The sequence below is a fragment of the Amblyomma maculatum genome, chromosome 3 (assembly GCF_055883805.1).
Source record: "Amblyomma maculatum isolate TAMU_Amacu chromosome 3, ASM5588380v1, whole genome shotgun sequence".
NCBI classification, from domain to species: Eukaryota; Metazoa; Arthropoda; class Arachnida; order Ixodida; family Ixodidae; genus Amblyomma; species Amblyomma maculatum.
This window is the reverse complement of record NC_139346.1, coordinates 169,843,990-169,862,578: the sequence shown is the minus strand read 5'-3', so window position 1 is coordinate 169,862,578 and position 18,589 is coordinate 169,843,990. Positions and strand designations below refer to the sequence as shown.

The following is an 18,589-nucleotide window of genomic DNA, read 5'->3' as shown; positions in this document are numbered from 1 at the left end:
CCTTCAGCGCAACCGCCGCCATCGTTCTTGGCAGCACTGTCTCCATCGCTGTAAACACCGCCGCGCCGGCCATGCCCTTTGAGCCTTCCTTAAGCGTCCACGCCAGAGATATGGTAGTCCCATGTGTCTGTGTCAGAAAAGTGGGCTAAAATTTGTTTTTCTCATAATAATTTTAGACCCTAGAAAAGGGAATCTAAAAAAATTAATGCTTTTTGAGAAATGTTGACCCATACGATAGTAGTTTTTGCTTACAGCCGCATAGCAGTTTCAGTCGGTGCGGTACCCAAGTTCTTGTACGTGAGCTCCGCTGCTAAGGCAGCGCCAAAAATAATAATTTCCTTCACTGCAAAACATTGGGGTTGAGAGGAAGTTTCATGACTGAGTGGCCCTTTTACTTAAGGGGGGACACGGGTCTTTCGGACCAAAAAATCGCGAAAAAATCACTTTTTAGAAATTGTGATTTGCGAAATCAGTAGCTCTTTATCTACCTATCTGCTAAGTTTTTCACCTCTAGGGTCGGTATTTTAGTCACAATGCCAATTTATATAATTGATGTCGCCCAAATTTGGGCCGAAAACGACCCCCGAAACAACCATTTTCCGCGAGGCGTAACTCCCATTTTGTGCGCGGCACCGTAGCCATCTTGGTCTCATTCGAAAGAGCCGCCTTTCGTCTTCAAATTGCCGCCTCTGCTGTTTACATTCGCCCATTGGTCGCATAAAAAATAGCAAAAAAGAAAACGTGGCATTTGCAATCCCATTGGCTTTCGGGGTGCACGTGACGATAAGGCGTCCCCGCATTGGTGGAGCTGGCTGACGGCGTCTGCTCGGCGCGCCCGAGCCGCAGGGAGACGGCGGAGACGTGACGCCGGCCGCGCTTGGTTCCAAACCGCGAGGTGCGTTCATGGCAAGAATTTGTGAAAGAAGTGAAAAAAATAGTTGAATAATCATCTGAAGTGATGTCCTGCACCGGCTGTGCGCGCTCAGGCCGACGAAAATCGTGCGCTGAACGATCGTGTGTACGAGCCTGAAGTAGGCCTAGCGTGTTCCCCAGCACAGGGGACTGCTACTGCCAGCGGTCGCACCCGCCGCGACAGTGATAACGCAGGCCGCAGATGAGCAGAAAGATAAGCTCGAAACAGGAAAAGCTTGAACTCGCGCCAACTCCAGCAACGAAGCGGTAGACGGATTGTGTTCGTAACGATGACGGCAGCGCGGCGGACAGTCCGCTTGGCGATGCGGAGTTCACGATCGTCAGATCTAAACAGTTTGCCGAGATTGGCGAAGCGTAAAAAATACGGCGGCGATATTGGCATTTAAAAAAGTGAACGGGGATAAGGAATCGCCGTCAAACTTATTCTCCAATGCGTAAACTGCGGGACACGTCTTTCTTCGTAGAGCTCGCCGCGCGTTTGCGCCGATCGGACCTCGTTCATAGTCCTTAGGGAATTCACTTGCTTCCAGTGCAGAGCACTGGGAAGCAGCAAACAGCTCCAAATTACATTTCTTTTCCGCAATAAACGTTCCTCACCGCGGTCTTGATGCGAGGACGTAGAAAAACGACGTGCGTAAAAAAAAGAAGAAAAAAAGAAAGAAAAAAACTGAAAACGAAAAAGTGACAACTGAATGTGCTGCAACTGCAAATCAAAATGAAAGAGGCGACACTTGGACGTTGGAAAGCAAAGAGACTACATTCCTGGAGGTTTATAGCCATTTTAAATTGTAAACGTGTGCATTGCACCAGTGAATGTCTGAGAGCAGAGAGGAAGCGTGCTTCCTCTGCAGCTTTTCAGACTGCAGCAAAACGAAAGCAGAAGGGCAAACCCAATGCAGATTACTGTCCAGGAGCCTTCTAGGCCACAGTGGCCTGCATTTCTACAGCTTCTGTTTGATTAAATTAGTGTTTGACGTTTCAATTCGTTTTTTCCATTGTTCTCAAAATGAAAATTTTGCCTACCCTTCTATTTTGCGGGTGGCATTGTGGCTCTCCTACTCGTTAGATTGTAAGGATTTTTTTTTTTACTGGCTCGTGAGTGTTAAAGGAACACAATAAAGCTATTATACAAGGTCTCAACTGCATGAAAAATTTTTAAACATAAGAAGATGTAAAAAGGGGGTGGTTGCACTTGCGAAGCTGAAACTTAAAACTTCCATAACTTTGGCTTGTAGTAAGGCAGGAACACAAAACTTGTTTTATTGTGTTCCATAGACATTCAGGAACAGATCCATGTGCATTTTAGCAGTTTCTCTTCAGTAGATATTTTTACAAGCTTCCCGCAAGTCTGGAACAGCAAAGTTGCTGTAACTACTCAGCAAATTTATGTAGAAGAAAACTACAACATATTTGAAACCAGCACAAGAATTTGCATAAACCCTGCAAATTTCATACTGACAGGACAAATATTAAGAAAATTTTGCTCAAGACCCATGTCCAAACGCCTTGATGATCACTTACAAAGTGCCGTCCGCTGTAGTTTCGATGCTCAGCAATGTAGGCCTAGCAACGATTAGGGAGAAGCAGACGGCCAGGCGCTAGCACATTGTTAACCGCGCTCGTGGGCGTGCTGTAAACTTGTGGCATCCTGTGCTGTAATTCTTATGAACCTATCGTCTACAGTTGAACCCGGATGTAACGAACCTCTATGTAATGAATTCCTGAATTTAACAAAGTTTTTAAATTCCCCAATGCCATGCCCATTGAAGCCAATGTATTTTCGACCTCTATGTAACGAAGGCGTTGCGGTGGTCAACCTTGATGTAACGAACTCGCGAAGCTGATCAGTCATTATTTTTTGAGCTTTTACTGAAAATTTGGCCGAAGAAATACATTAATTTAGTGAATATTAGACTCGTAAGAAGCCAGCAGCTACGTAAACGCCTGTAATCACAGAAATCAAGCAAAATTGGTTATGATGATGATAGTATTACCTTCTAGCGCCGCTCCGTGGCTAACGCAGCAGCCTCCTCAGGTGTTGGTAGTGTAATGCAACACCAGGTGGCATTAGCGGCTGCTGTTGATTTTTTTGTAGGTACTGTACGTGCATGTAGCACATGAAATTTTTGCACACATTGTGCATTCGCCATCTTGTCTGTTGTTCTGCGTCTCGTGCACATCTCGTGTGTCTGCGGATTTGCGGTGTTGGTTCGCCCGACGTGTTTCGGAAGTGCTAGGCCAGCCTTTCTGCCTGTATTCGTGGGGCTCCGCTTGTATCTGCGGCGTCAGTTCGTCGTGATGAGTTCTACGGCCGGAAAACGAAAAGTTTTGTCATTTCAAGACAAACTCCATTTTAAATTTAGTCTCCGCGGGCGAGAAGAAGAAGGACGTTGCCGCTCGTTTCAACATCCCAGCGAGCACCCTGTCAACGATTTTGAGTGCAGAAGAGAAGATTAGAAGGGAACAAAGGCTAAGAAAAGATTGAAACTGTCAACATATGATGATGTGGACTAGGCAGTGTTCACGTGGTTTTTGGACACGCGAGCCAGGAATGTGCCCATAAGCGGAGTGATATTAAAACAGAAGGCAAAGGATTTTGCATGCATCTTGGGCCATGATGACTTCAAGGCAAGCAATGGGTGGCTGCAAGGTTTCAAGAGCCGACAATGTCATTGGGGAAGTTACCTGCGGCAAATCTGCCTCTGCAGACAGCGATGCTGCTGCTTCATGGGTGGCTGACACGCTTCCTGGAATACTGAGTTGCTTCGAAGCGGCTGAAATTTATAATGCTGACGAGACAGCTCTCTTTTATCAGATGATTACGGGCCACACGCTAGCACTTAAAGGAGATGACTGCCGCGGCGGAAAGCAGAGCAAACTCCGCGTAACAGTTCTACTGTGTACCAACCTCGGGGGTACTGACAAGCGATCCCCGCTAGTTGTGGGAAAAAGTGCCCGTCCCAGCTGCTTTAAGGGGACGAAGCGTATGCCTGTGAAATACACGGCGAACACTAAAGCGTGGATGGCTTGGGCAATATTTTATGAATGGCTGAAAGACTTCAACCAGGATGTCAAGCAGCAAGGCCGTCAAGTTTGCCTACTTCTGGATAATTGCGCTGCGCACCATGTTGAAGGCCTGCAGCTGTCTCACATCGAACTGCACTACTTCCCGGTTAATTGTACATCGCTAATATAGCCGCTGGATAAAAGAATAATCAACAGTTTTAATTGCTGTTACTGGCGCTGAATGATACAGAAGCTTCTTCTGAACATCTGTCTGGAAAGGGAGCTGAAGATCGATATTTATCAGTCAGTTCAAATGCTTGCTGCCTCCTGGCAAGAAGTCAGGGCAGAAGTTATTAAGAAGTGCTTTAGGAAGGCAGGAATTACAAAAAACGCATAGGCTGGTACCGACGACGAGGAAGAAGAGACTTCAGCTTTATCCGATGTAGCCAAAGGGTGGGATGAACTACGCAGCAAAGGTGGTGTCCCCGACGACGTCGACCTGAGCGACTTTTTTTTGCCAACAACGCTGCCGTAGCTACGAAAGAAATTAATGATAAGGCACTTGCCGAAAGCGTGCAAAATCCCAATGTCTGTGATGATGGTTCCTGTGAGCCAGATCAGCGTGACGTGTCCACCGCGAAGGAGGGGATGAACGCAATCGACGTATTGCGCCGTTTGACCATTACATGATTTAGCTTCATTGGAGCGTCGTGTAGTGCTTTCGCTCGCGCGGAAACAAGCATAAAGTACGCTGTTTTTTACTTTAAAATAAATGCCTGAAGGGTGAGTTCACCTTCACTTATATCTGAAGCCTTTCAGTTTCGTTTCTGCATCATTTGTGTGAGCATCATACAAAACCTGCATGTAACAAAAAATTGCAAACTTTTGTCAACTTCGTCATGTCCAGGTTCAACTGTACTTTCATGATGTGGCTGGGGCCAGATTTGGGCCTGACAACGAGCAGCGTAAAAGATGAGACGTACGGGACGGGGTATTTGGCGCCTCTATATAGCGCGCCGTACCTTATAAACACTACGCTGCTGCGCTGTTGGGTGGTATTCGAAGGCTGTAAAAGAGCACCGTCGGACATCACTCTATGTGCATTTTATGTGTTGCTTTCGAGACGTGTTTAAGTTGTAGTGTGTATGTTGTTCGAATGGGCCAGCTCATGCGGTTTTCGTACTCAGACGCCAACATGCTCCTGAATACCGCCGACAGGTGTTGCTATTGCCTACTTTAGAAGCGCTAACAGTGGTCGGAAAGCAGTTTGCGGTAACCGCTGTTGGCGGCATGACCGCTGTTTGGTCCGCTACATAGGCATCACACATTTATATGGCCTAGAATAGCGTAACGGCGTTTGGCGCTGCTCGTGCACAGAACATGCAGCAGACGACGTGTCGTCGTTTTATGTCACAGGTTACGCCAGTGGCAGCTCCAATGAAGCTAGAACTTAGAGGTTCAGTTGCTTGGCACATCGGGAATAAGATGCAATAAACAGTTTATATTCCAAAATTGGTGTCATGACCCCTTTAAATGCAGCCCGAAAACCACTTTATTTTCTTACTTTCATGTTGGGGGGGGGGGGGGGGGGGAGGGGGGTGTTCTCTTAAGTTGTTGTCTTTTTGCTTTGTTGGTTCATCCTTATCACTCATGCATTCTTGAAATATTTATTCCTGTTTTTAGTGGGAACAAACTTTATGCGCTAGTGCAAAAGTTCTGATTGGGTTCTCTGGACTTGTTTGGAGTGGGGAGGGTCCTCGCATACTTCAAGCCCTACCTTCTCTTTGCCCGCTTTATTTTGATTTTTAGCAGAGTTTTTGGCGGAAATGATGGTCATTAATAATGAAATCTTGGCCTTTCTATTTTGTTTTTGACAAGCCACGTACCCGCATACTCTGTTTTGCATGTATTCAAGCGGAAAGGAATGGGAGCAAGATGTGCGACGCTCCGAGGCACCTTTTAACAGCCTTTAGAGCTTCTTCACAATTAACGAATATAGAACGCCTGCGCTAATGTAATGTAGTGATTATTTCGTTGAATGCACTACTACTCCCCCTTCTCACTTCGTTACTCTAATACGAGTGAGGTTAGTAAATGAGCGTGCTGATTCTGTGTCTCCTCCTTGCAGGGTGCCTCAGCGATCAAAGTCTGTGTTCCATGCTGGCCCATCGCTGCAGCAGGCTGGCACTCTGAGCTTCCTCGATGGACAGGTGGCAGCGTCCTTGGCACTTCGGTCGTCTACCGAGTATCGCTTCTGGACGCTCACGCTGGCACGCTACCTCGCCTCTGAGGGTGAGTTATCTTGCATCCTCTTTGATCGGAGATGATCAGAGCACAGAGCTTTTTATTTGTTTCAAGATGGGCTGTACTACAATATCGCTACTATAAAAAAGTGCGGATTTTGAGATTGCTTCTAGATTTTGCCGGCTGCTAGGCGTAGCGAGTATGTGCTGTTTGATCACCTCATAGGTAGCATGTTGGGAAAAGCGAGATATCCAAACAGGTTGGTGTGTTTTTTTTTTCTAGAAAAGAAAATGGTTGCAAAGTACTGAATTTTGTGTAATATGCTCTTCAGTTATTTAATTACAGTATTTTGCTTGTGCTGGTGCAAATAAAAGCGGCAACTCACAAGGTTTACTATTTAGCATTTCACGTTTCTTACAAAAAGAAAGGCTTTGAGTAGCTTATTATGCAAGTCAAATCTGGTTTATCGTCTATTTTAAAGCTGTCACGAATACTGTAGGATGCGAGTTTATTAGACGTACTGGGACTCGGATCTAGAACCTTTAGACGTACATCTTTATCTTTACAAGGGCCCCTGGGGAGAAGAGGAGCCACCCTGGCGATTTACGGCGTAAACATAATCACAGGGTCATAGTATTGCTTAAGGCGCTGGATGTGGACAGTTTCGCGGTAGCGTTGGCGGAGATCAGGTGAGGGCGCCAGGGGTTCCACAATAGGGGTTCCACAATGTATTTGGCAAGAGAGATGCGCTCCAGGACACGATAGGGACCGTGATACTAGGAAATAAATTTGAGGATAGTCCAGGGTTCGTATTCCGAGTTTGTGTCATTATCGAAAACATCGCTATCTCCCTGCCTCGAGTCATTTGATTGGTGGAATCACCGGAACCAGATATCAGTTTGGTTGCCACCACTTCCGGTTCTAGCAATTCCACCAGTCAGATAAAAAAACACACCAGCCTGTTTGGATATCCCGCTTTTCCCAACATGCTACCTATAAGGTGATCAAACAGCACATCCTCGCTACGTCTAGCAGCCGGCAAAATCCAGAAGCAATCTCAAAATCTGCACTGTTTTAATTTATTTTCGCGATCATATTATCCAAACCCTTGTGAAAACATGATCACATCCGTTGTACAATAAGGCGTTGCTTCTTCAGTGTGGTGACCTGTGTTGACCAGGAATAAAATAAAACATAATAGAATAAAAGAACTGAAAAACATATTAAGCATGATCGTATCAATGAAATTCGGCAGTGCTCGAAATGTTTGAATTTTGTCTGGGCGTTTTTGAAGCTGTGTTGGGAGATTAGAACCTGTCTGTGCTGTTGCTGTGTAGTCATCCCACAGAGGGATAGCTACATTTGTTTCATGGCTGTTCTCTTTTTTGTTGCAGGCCTGGAAAGCAGATTGAAAGATCTTTGCTCTCAGCTCCTGGGCCCCGTGGGTGGCAGCTCGCAGTCGTGGGAGCCGCTCATATTGGTAGGCACTCAGGGCCACTCTTCCAGCTACCATATTTACTCGCACAATGTTCGCACTCGCGTAATGCTCGCACCCCTAACATTGGGCTTCAAAAATTTGAATTTTTTTTTCCTCGCATAGTCATCGCACCACCATACTCGTCGCATCATCGCACCGTGAGAGTTGTCCGCTAGTAGTAACAAACGCCACCTTTGGAGCGCTACTGAGCCTAGCTGACCTCGTTGTGTGCACGCACTACCAGGCGGCGATAGCGTGCTAGGGTAGTTCATCATCATCATCACCATAAGTTATGCTCATTTCTTTTTTTTTGTTTGTTTGTTTGTTTTGTTTTACTTTCATGATGCTCGTAGTCGTCGCCATTTTGTGATGTGTCTCCGCACCTCGTTGTCATTGTTCCTTCGTTCCGTCCGTGCTATTTGCTTTGTTCCATCGTCTACCGTGTTGTTCGTGCTGCATCGCAATGGGGCAGTACGCAAGCTACATAGCTGCTTTTAAGCTGAAAGCTTTCGAGTACGCGCTACAGCGTAGCAACCGCGCTGCCAGCAGGCACTTCGGCGTCGCGTTCTGCGTAGTATGTATGCTACTGGAGACAACGATTGCAGTGTCGACACTGACTTGGGCCAAGTCTCTGATCAAGAGTAGAACTGTATGGTCTGCTGTGAACATTATACCATGAAACGCGGGGAGTGATGAGGCTGTGTGCGGCAAATACAGTGCTTTATCAATTTGTGCTCTTGGCAATCCTGTACTTTTATAACAAGGCTATGTTCTGCTTGAAAGTAATGTTTTGATTATATTTACAATGGCTGGCCTAAGAATCACGATTCAAAGCTATTTAAATTTTATTTTAGCGCTCCAAAATATTTTCTAGAAAATTTTCCCCGCATAATTATCGCACCACCCAACTTAGCATGAATTTTTCGCGAAAAAAAGTGCGAGCATTGTGTGAGTAAATACAGTAGTACTATAATGCCCCACTAGTACTGTAATGTGTGAAGGTTCTTGGCAAGGGGCATGAAACAGCATTTGTATGTACTGCACTGTGCATACATTGATCCTGCCAACACAAAGCATTCCCAAGCGAGAAATGAAAATTGCCGTATTTTTTTGCATATAGTCCTCGCCAAAAATTGAAAAAGAACTGGATTGGAAAGTGGGTGGGTAGGTTATCTGCAAACAAACAGAAGCAGACATCCCCGCCCAGACAGGGTTGGGGTGTCATCTGCTTCTTGGCAATGCACAGGCTCCCGTGCACAATCTGCCGTTCCCCTCATGATCGACGCGTACCAAGGTGATGAGGGGCCAGCGAAGAACATGGCCTTATCTGCACCCGTAGTCTGCTTATTGTACAACAGAGCCAGGTGCTGTTTCGTGTGCACACTGTTTCACTGTTGAGCGGTCTTGTTTAGGCATTGTGAGTGTGTCCTGGTTGCAGTTGCTCACAGCGAATGTCAGGGCGAAAAACTTTGCGATAACTGTACTATTTTTGCAGTTTCATCAAATGCTTTATCTATGCACTCTGTCGGGAGTGCTAGAAACATAATTGCTTCTGAATGGCGGAGGAGGTCTCTTTCGCTTCCTTCAGTTTGCAGTGCATTGGAGCTCAAGCCTCTTCCCACGTGGCAGTGCACTTGTGGAGGCGTAACAGGTGCAGAATTTCAGCATGCTGAAAAGACAAAAGTTCTGTGCAGATGAGAGTGAGAGAAGTGCGTGCACTGGTAGCCGCTGCATGCGGCATGACTTCTTCAAAAAGCAAAGAGGTTAGCGATGGCAAAATGATCACTCTAAACAGCGTGCGGCTATTGGCTTGGTTAGGGGGATCAGTGCGGCCGATACCTACCGCTGTAACAGGCCAGCGGCAAATCCCCGAAAATAAAACTATGTGGACAGTGACACCATTGTGGCCTGTTGATTGCCAACGCATCTATCATTGTCTGCATGTGAGAGGGGCGCAGGAAACTATGTGATGTGCTGTTCAAGCCCATGCATGAATATATGGAGTCATTTGCTGAGCGGGTCCATCATTTGTTGAGTGTTAAGATTTGCTGAGGACAATCCTTTTTAGTGGGAGCAAAGAGTAGGAGAATCGCTCAGCAGTGGCTGCGTTGCAGCAGTCTGTTTGCATTGAATTTTATTGAAAACAAAGTTATCACTGCTTGCGCATTTGTAACTGCCCAGGTATACTTCTCTTACATAAGCACATTGGTTATACAGGAGGATTTTATTGTTTCACAGGGTTCAAAGTTCGGGGTGCCAGGTTATAAGCAGGGGCAGATTATACATACGAAAATATTGTGGTTTCATATTACGCAATTAATGGCTCAGTTTGCAGATGCCCTCAGCATAAAAAATTCGAGGGGCACTTTGGGTCACCAAAGTGCGATGAGGCGAAAGCCTTTATAGGAAACGTACGCTTCCTAGGAGGCGCTCTTAAATCACACCCAGCGCCACCTGGTTTCAAAATGAGCAAGCATATAGTAGGACGGATCGTGACTGCGCCCATGGGCAGATTGTGAGCTTTCTATTTCATGCATAATGCTTGAATCGCAGATTTAATGTTTTGAAGAACTTGGAGTTTCCTTTTTGGTTGGCTTAAAGGCACAACCTGATCACCTCAGCTGCCTGCCAACTTGGCTAAGAGTCGCGCCGCTGCTGCATTATTGAAGCTGTAATGTCGCTATGTGCAGGTTTGAAACGGTTATCTTGAGTTCAGTCTTCCCTTTTTCTTTCTTTTTTGCCATGTGGCGCTCGCAAAGGGGAATGTCTCCGCACCGTGAATTACGGGCACACTTTCTCCTGCAATGACACATCTCTATTGCACAGTAAATATATCACAGCCAAATAGAACGACCTCCGTGCTGTGTTAACATTCGGTAGGATTTGAGAATACTGTGCGCGTTAAGCGCATTTAGCATGTGCAGTACTTGCTTACTACCCTTTTGAGGAAGTTATGATTATACTAGCTTCATGATGAGAAAATTTATCGACTAAAATGGTACCTCCAGTGTCGCAAAATATAATCCACTGTTTTTAAGGGCGACGTCGTTGAAGGCATTATAGAGAAACAAAAATTTACAGTCGCGTTTCGACAATTGCTTGTTTACTGCAGTGAACGATAGCAATTACAAGCTAATACACGAGATCAAGTAACACCGAGATCCGCTGTGAAGCATGCAGCTAAAAGGCTCACACTGCTAGCACTGTAAATAGTTAAGTGGCAGCAATTGTCCTGTTGATAATACACGAGATCAAGTAACACCGAGATCCGCTGTGAAGCATGCAGCTAAAAGGCTCACACTGCTAGCACTGTAAATAGTTAAGTGGCAGCAATTGTCCTGTTGATAAATGTTGGGCAGAAATTATCGGTGCTCTACAATGTAAGAGCATGAGGAAGAGATGCCATACCTTAAATCTCCTTAGTCTAAATCCACGGTTTCTATCTTAAAAGCCAAGAATGAACTGCATCGAAGGATGGTGTTGGTATCTTTGATGATTGATAAAAAAAATTTTAATGCGATCTTGAAACAACAAAGTTGCTATGCTTTGATCCTTGCACACAATGAAAATTGCGGCAGGCACCATTTAAAGGTGTGATTATACCCCCCCCCCCCCCCCCTACCCTGGGCATCGACTGCGACTAGGGATCGACGTATCTATACTATTTCGTACCCAAATAAAAGACTCCAGCAATCATGGTCAGTTAGCAGCATACGTGCCTTACAACTATCATTCATCATGAAGCAGCTAGTAGGTCGTACAGCGCGATATTTTCAATAGGCAAGTTGTTCTGGATTGAACATGAAGAATGTCAACCTATTGATTTGTACGTGTGCTCAAACAGATATCGCACAAATTTTTTTTCAGTGATACGTCAGCCACCAGACTAAAGCATCCAAATTAAAAACAAAAAGTGCATTCTGTGAAGCAATAATCTTTTATTCGAAGCAAACAACGAACAAATTAATTCTCTTATTGCGGAGTTATTTTTTTTTTAATCGCAGCTCACTTAATGACCCATTGAAAAATTGTTGAAGGGTCACTAGATGAGTTGCAATAGTTTAGTGCAAGAAGTCTGAAAGCATGCTGGCTAGGGCATTAACCGACCTTTTGCAGTTCCGACAAAATACTGCGTATTCGGATAGGTTGTTAACTCTCTCAGTTTGTCATCTAGATGATCTCAATATTCATATCAGGATGCCACTTAGATATTGTGGCATCCCCCTTTTGTTTACTTTGAGAGCTGCAGTCCATCTTGCAATGGCCCCACTCACGCCCAGTTCAAAAAGGCACCCTTCACAACACATTCTCATTAGGTTGCGCAAATGATAAAAGCGAATAAACAGAACTTTATATGTATGGTATGGCACGTGAAGCCACGAACAAGAAGGTCAACAATCCCCCGTTTTCATCCAGTCTCCTGAATTCAGCTGAGTTATACCGCCTCTGTGTTTTGTACAGCTGCGGTGGAATTGAGTACAGAGCAATCTTTTTATTATAACCGAGTGCTTCTAAACGCAGCAGCATGCCTTTGGTTTCGCGATAAATTAGACGCTTTTCAGCGCATCCAGTCGCGGCAGTCTAAGCCATCCTGCCAAGATAGTGGCGCGACGGCCACTAGGTGGCTCTGGCGGTACGCGGAAAACTCCTGCGCAGATTCCCTGTAGCGCGGTGGTTGTCGAGCCTTTGCGTGATCTCTACTGAACGGTGGCTCACTGCTTACTGACTCCTTAGCGCCTGTTTAAATGGTTTGACAAAGTCTGACATCAGAGGTCTAAAACGTTTGTTTGTGTAATGGACACTTTCTGCAGACGGACGCACACTATGAGCCTATAAAGGGCATCGCTTTGGCGTTCCTTGGCGCACATTTGTTGCAGTGCTCATTGAAGTGTGGGGTCGACGGTACGACGCCACTCCTATCGCGCGGCGTTTCCATAGCCACGTGACATTCTGACACAAGCCAGAAGCGCCTGAAGCAGATTCGACGCGCACAAACTTTTTAGGTTTTTTTTTTGTTTTTGTTTTTTTTACATTGTGCCATGGCTTTCTCACCCCCACAATGTCATCGCGTTGTCGCCCTCTCCCATGGCGTCGCACTGTTGCTAGGATGCACCATGACATCGATGGCAGCGGTCTGCACGACAGCCGTGTGTTGGCATGACGCTAGACAAGAACCAAGACATGTTCCTCACGTGCCCGGCATGGCTTAATTGCCAACACGCTCAGCTAGTGATCGGAGGGGTAGCAGTTTGATTCCCGGTGGAGGATGATCTTTTTTGTTAATGGTTAACGCACTGGCGAGCCATGAGCCTGTAGAGGCTTTTGCCTTGCATACTACATCGTTGATGGCGTCATAAGTTTCATTGACAGCTATAGTGTGACAAACACGACCGCTTTCGCTGGCGAGTTATGAGCCTATAAAGGTTTGTGCCTTAAAAGTGGTAACATGTGATCCCCGATACCACTTCACACAGCTGAGAAAAGTTCATAGCCGGTGCTGAGCTGTGCGATTCCTTCATGCATTTAGTTACTATTATTCTATCACCATTTCTCTTCCTTCGAAAATTGTTGTGTTTGTAATCTTGTGTTATGCTTAACTCATCAATGGCACGGTGCTATCGGAGGTATCGGATTCAAATCCAGGTAATACCTTTCTTGTAGGATTCTGTGGAGAACTGTACGGAGTTACTAAGTGCAGATGAAGATATTTAATGAAGGTAGTGGCTTTTTTTTAACGCGAGAGCGTTAGTACAACTGTGTGGAAAAAAAGAATTGTCCATTAGTTTTGGTGACATCGACCATTTGAAGCCTCACAGCTTTTCAAAAGCCATGAGTGTGCTTCTGGCAGGCTTTTGGCGCGAGAGCGTTAGTAACTCGATGTCTGCAAAAGTTTTCCGGTGGCATTGGTGTCAGTTTCTTGAAGCCTGGCAGCCTCGAAAAATCACAAGCATTCTTGCGTCACATGGTGTTTGGCAGGCGACAGGGCCGGCACTAATGGATCAGCGGTGCAATGGTACACCGGGGCTCATGTCTTTTTCACACATAGTAAAGCCCCTTCGTTATGTTTTCTGTCAACCAGTTTAAGTAACACCAACCGCATCATTTTCAGAAGTCTCAGTAACAATCATACTTTTGCTAATGTGCTCCCGGCAGGGTCTGGACAAACGCGGTCTTCTCCGAGACGTGCTGCCACACCTTGCATCAAACTTGCGACTCCAACGACTATTCACGGAATTCAAGGAGCAGCTGGACATGTCTACTGCCGACAACAGCTTGCTGCCGAATGGTTGACCTGCCCAGTGACGCTAGGAAACATTATTCTTAAACTCATCAGGCCCGCAGTGTGAACTGGGAAATCATTGGAAGAGGTAAAAGGAACGTGTTGTTTGTAACTGTGTAAATAGCATTCAGGCTGTTGCTGCCTCCCATGATAAGTTTGAACCCTGTGCGTGTGTGTGCATGCACACGCTAGTGTTTTAGACTGGACAGTGCCACTGCCACCTCCACACTAATGGATTTGCCAGCACAGGTGTGCTGGAGGAAGGTATGGCTCCGCAAGTTGGCGCTTCAGCTGTGCGGGCTTGCGTCGCTGTTGCATGTAGCATAGGGCGAGGAGGAGTTAGCACAGGGAAGAGCAGCATTTTATTTGGTCATTGTATTTTATATCTTAGCAACATGAACGCCTTGTTTTAAGTAGTAGTACAGTATTTCGAACGCTTGCGAAGGGTTGATCGAAGAAGTTAGTTAATGTAGATAATGAGGAAACACAACTGATGAGTCCTGTTTTTATGTCACTAACGAATTGTTTAGCCTTACGTTATATTACGGATGGCCACGTGTGCGCACACACCACCTTCATCCATTTTTACCATGGTGCAACGGAAGCAACATATTGTCTACCCAATTCTCTTAGATTTTTCGGTTTATTTGTTGAGATTACCCTTTGTTCCTTGATTTTGAGTGCATGGCTATTGCTATACCCTCATTTATTTTTGTCACTTTTCATTGTTTTGTTGCTTTTCTTTGTTTCCGTTATTGTTGCCTCTAGAGGTGACTTTGTCTGTTTTTGTGAAGAATTAGGAACTCTTTGGCTGCTCAGTTGTATTTGAACTCCCGAATTTAGCTGTACTCTGTATTTCCACAATCTGTGATGAATTTTTCCAAATAGCTTTACTTGAATCTTGCTATCTACAAGTATAACGGAGCCTAATTACGGGGGAAAGAAAATTTTATTTTTCGTTGTTTTTCTATGGTAATACTGCATGTGTATTTATATTATTCAAATGGTAATCCATACTGATGTTTCTGCAGAGCATCATTACAAGAGATATGTTTGGGTTAGTGGATACTGTGAGCCGAAGGAAATGAATGTTCTCTACCTAAATGGCTTGCAACAATATGAGTGCTTTGCATGACCTTGTGCGACCTTGTATAATGCAAAACTCTAGCATGTTCAGTTGAGTGTGCACCTTGTGAAAACTGTGCCAGTCTCAACTGCCTGATGTTGAAGTTTTCAAAAGGAGAGCCACAAGAGAGTGAAGCTGTTTACTTTACCTTACATTAACTTTATTTTACCTTACGTTAAGTTTGTTTTACTTTTCGTTAACTTTACAATATGTTTACGTTAACTTTAGGCGTTACAGTGAGGTGCCTATCGTGTTCAGACACTGACAGTCTCCTGCTTCATGTTTAGCATTTAAGAGCTCTGCTTCAGTGACTCACTTTTTATAGTTTTCTAGGGCGTCTTCGTCATGCATATAACTATAGTCGAATCATGAACACTAACTCTAAACAACATACATGCTCTTGAAAGCAAGTGTTAACAGGAAAATTGAGTTCGATGGAGAAATACATTAAGGAATGTCACTTGTATAGTGTGCATGTGTGTCAGAACCCTTGGCTAAGAAGAGCATAGATGCAGTAGCTGGCTGAGAGGAGGAATATACATCTGTACTTGTGCTCGATTTGCGTAGAATGTAAGCTACTCGCTTGGCACAGTTTGAAGTCTGTGATTTTTCATAGTCTCTGAGCTGTGGAAATGTTGCTGTTATTAAGTGCTAAGGTTTCTGACGTTTCAATTTTGACATGCCAATGCAGGACTCTACTTCTGTCTGATGAGCTCAAGAATGCAAAGTAGAGTTGCACGAATAGCAAAATATTTGCTGTGAAGTGAAAACAAATATTAAGAAATGTGAGTGCGAATCGTGTCATATTTTTCAAATACTGCCAAGCTAAATTACAGATGAAATTTGCGGCGAAGAATGTAAATTTATTAGGGCTGTGCGAATAACAAATTTCTGAGGTGCAAAGTGAATATGAATGATAACAGTTGGTTGCAAATAGAATATTTTTGAATTTTGAAAATTAGCACATAGTTGGAAATAAAGACAAATGCTTTTTTTTTTAAACAGAGCTGTGAAAAGAAACAGAGGTATTGCAAAAAAAAAAAAAAAAAGCTTTTTTTCCTATCATCAGCATAATTTGTTATATGCACCTGTAAAGCCTACCAGACATTAAATATAGCAGGAATTATGTAGTAACACCTTAGTTACGTTTATCATTTTTGTCAGTGAGAAAAAAAAGATATATTGTAGTCTGACATGCCACGAAGCATTGTAAGGTGGGTACCTCCTTGCTGGAAGGATTCAACAGTCTAATAATGGTGAGCTACGGCCCTGGCAAAAACTCTTCCGTGATTCCTTGCGACTCCCGAAGACAAAAATTTGGCAATGGAATACTACTCAAAACGCAGCGTTCGTGACGACACATAGCTCGCTTAGCCCTCGCTTATCGATTTCACCAGAATGCAAGCCCCATGGCGGGCCTTAATCCCTCAAATGCTGTGACAGAGGTGCGAAACTGAAACCATTGAGTTGGGTGCCCCAACACGCATGCTTCTTTACGCGGTGCAGGTGTGTAGACTGGCTTTGAGCCCGTCACTTCGATTATCTGTTTATTTTCTTGTCCGCTGTCCAATTTTTAGGTGCTGACGAAAATTGTGGGCGATCAAAGCAGCCACTGCGAAATAATTGCAGCAGTGCACGCGGGCTATGACTTCATCCCTTTACGCTCCACATGACGAATTGCTTATGTCCATGTGCATGCAGTGATCTAAAATAATGTGATCAGGGCCAGTCAGGCTCACAACCAGTTGTCAACTACGTCGTGGTGAGACACTGTAATGTTCTGCATGATGTTGCACTTTGTTTTCTGGCCCGCGGCGGTGGTGGCTTTCTATAGTCGTCCCTTCTTTGAGGAAAAAGCAAGTCATGTGGCAAGTTCGAGATGTTACTATTTCGAAATCGCTTCGCTGCTAGTTAGATAAACTAGAAATTCTTAACCGAGCATTTAGGAGGTTTAAGAATCGCACTTTTGTTAATCGAGCTAATCGTGAAAGTGCAGTGAAAATCGAATAGAATAGCAAATACTACTAGAATTTTTTGATATTCTTACACCCCTAATGCAAGCTCTTTATTGGGGATTGGGGAACTCTGCTCTCATGATGTTTGTCTCGAGGCTTGCGCAAGATATTGTGTGTCTCTTTTTCTCTCTGCCTTGGCCTGTGTTTCTGCCACGTTGGCAGCATACCTCAGAAAACTGTGGAAGAGCAAAAAAAAAATTGGGGGCGCAGAACACTGTACATAATATTGCTTTATAGGCAGAATGATTTATTGTAATGTTCACCTCTTGTAGATATGTCAATTTTAAGTTGGAATGGTTTGGTCGAGTGCATGCCCATAAATAACAAACAGTCTTGTCACATTGTACAAAATGCTTATGTCACCCTCGTCCCTATGTTGTTATTGTTGAACTGTTCAGGCAAAAGTGTCTCTTCATTGATACTGGTGATTGCAGTTGAGAGCATTTTTTAACTTTCGGCATATTCAATCAGGCTGTCATGCATCTCAAGCTGTTGTTATTTGCCGACAGCTGCGGCACGACACCTGAATGTGAGGGTGGTTGTTATGCAAAGTTTATTATTAGAGAAAAGAGATATTACTGTGTTTGATGTACAGGAGCAGTCAAATAATAATCTCTATGTGAGAAGGTTGCCTTGAGGTGCAGTCTTTGTCAAAAATATACGGCACAAGGAGTTCACTTCTAAGCCCTGTAACAAAGCTCCTGGAAGCAGTACCGGAATATTTAGGTACGCCAGAGAGGAATGTGGTCGAGATTTTGACTGCTGGAGATGTACCGCGAGCCCTGTTACGGGGCTTAAAAGCAAGACCTTTAGGCTGTACATTTTTGACAAAGACTGTAAATGCTTATCCTGTGGTGTCAAGGTGTGTAAATCTCTGTCCTGGCATGACATAGTCTGGGAATGCAGAGGTATGAAGCGGCTCCAAAGCTCAAATGCTGCCTGAATCATTTTGTATATAGAGAAAAAAGGCCGTCATTTCTTTTTTTTTTCTTTTTTTAATGTAACAATGCAGTTTTTCATCCCTGAAACAACCTGCCATCTGTATTTATAGTGATGTCATACTGCTGACATTGATGTTCCTTTTTTTTTTTTGTCCTTTTCACCTCTCAATTTTTATTTTTCACTGTGCTGTGTATATTTCACATTTTGGAAGCAGTAGTGTTAAGGCTCTTTCATGTTTCTTTTTTTTTTCTTCATATCCAAACATTGTGCTTGCTACTGTAAAAATAAATTTCTATGTATAGCCTGAATACTGTTTTTCTTTGTTCCTGAATAGCCGCAACCACATTCTCATCACATGAACATCAGAAAATCTCTCCATTATCTGTAAGGTGCAGACAGCCAAATTTATGGCACACTCTTGGTGGACAGATTTGGAGAGAAGGCTCTGTTTGAATCGTGTTTTTCTTGGTATTTTTGTGGTCAAAAGATTGGGGTTCAGCATCCCTTAATTCATAATTCTTTTTATTGCACTAGTGATTACCCAAAATGGCAGCACTTCTCCTTCG

The 18,589-nt window shown here is 44.3% G+C and overlaps 1 protein-coding gene across 2 annotated transcripts in view; it reads left to right on the top strand.

Moving 5' to 3' along the window:
* Positions 1 to 18,331, top strand: part of LOC146196870 (protein HIRA-like) — a 56,743-nt gene extending 38,412 nt beyond the window's left edge. For both annotated transcript variants that reach the window (XM_084598562.1, XM_084598561.1), the window contains exons 21-23: positions 6,068 to 6,231; positions 7,578 to 7,663; positions 13,814 to 18,331. In XM_084598562.1, coding sequence (XP_084454688.1) covers positions 6,068 to 6,231; positions 7,578 to 7,663; positions 13,814 to 13,951 — 388 coding nt within the window. In that variant the 3' untranslated portion in view covers positions 13,952 to 18,331. The remainder of the gene's footprint in view (positions 1 to 6,067; positions 6,232 to 7,577; positions 7,664 to 13,813) is intronic.
* Positions 18,332 to 18,589: the final 258 nt, after the last annotated feature.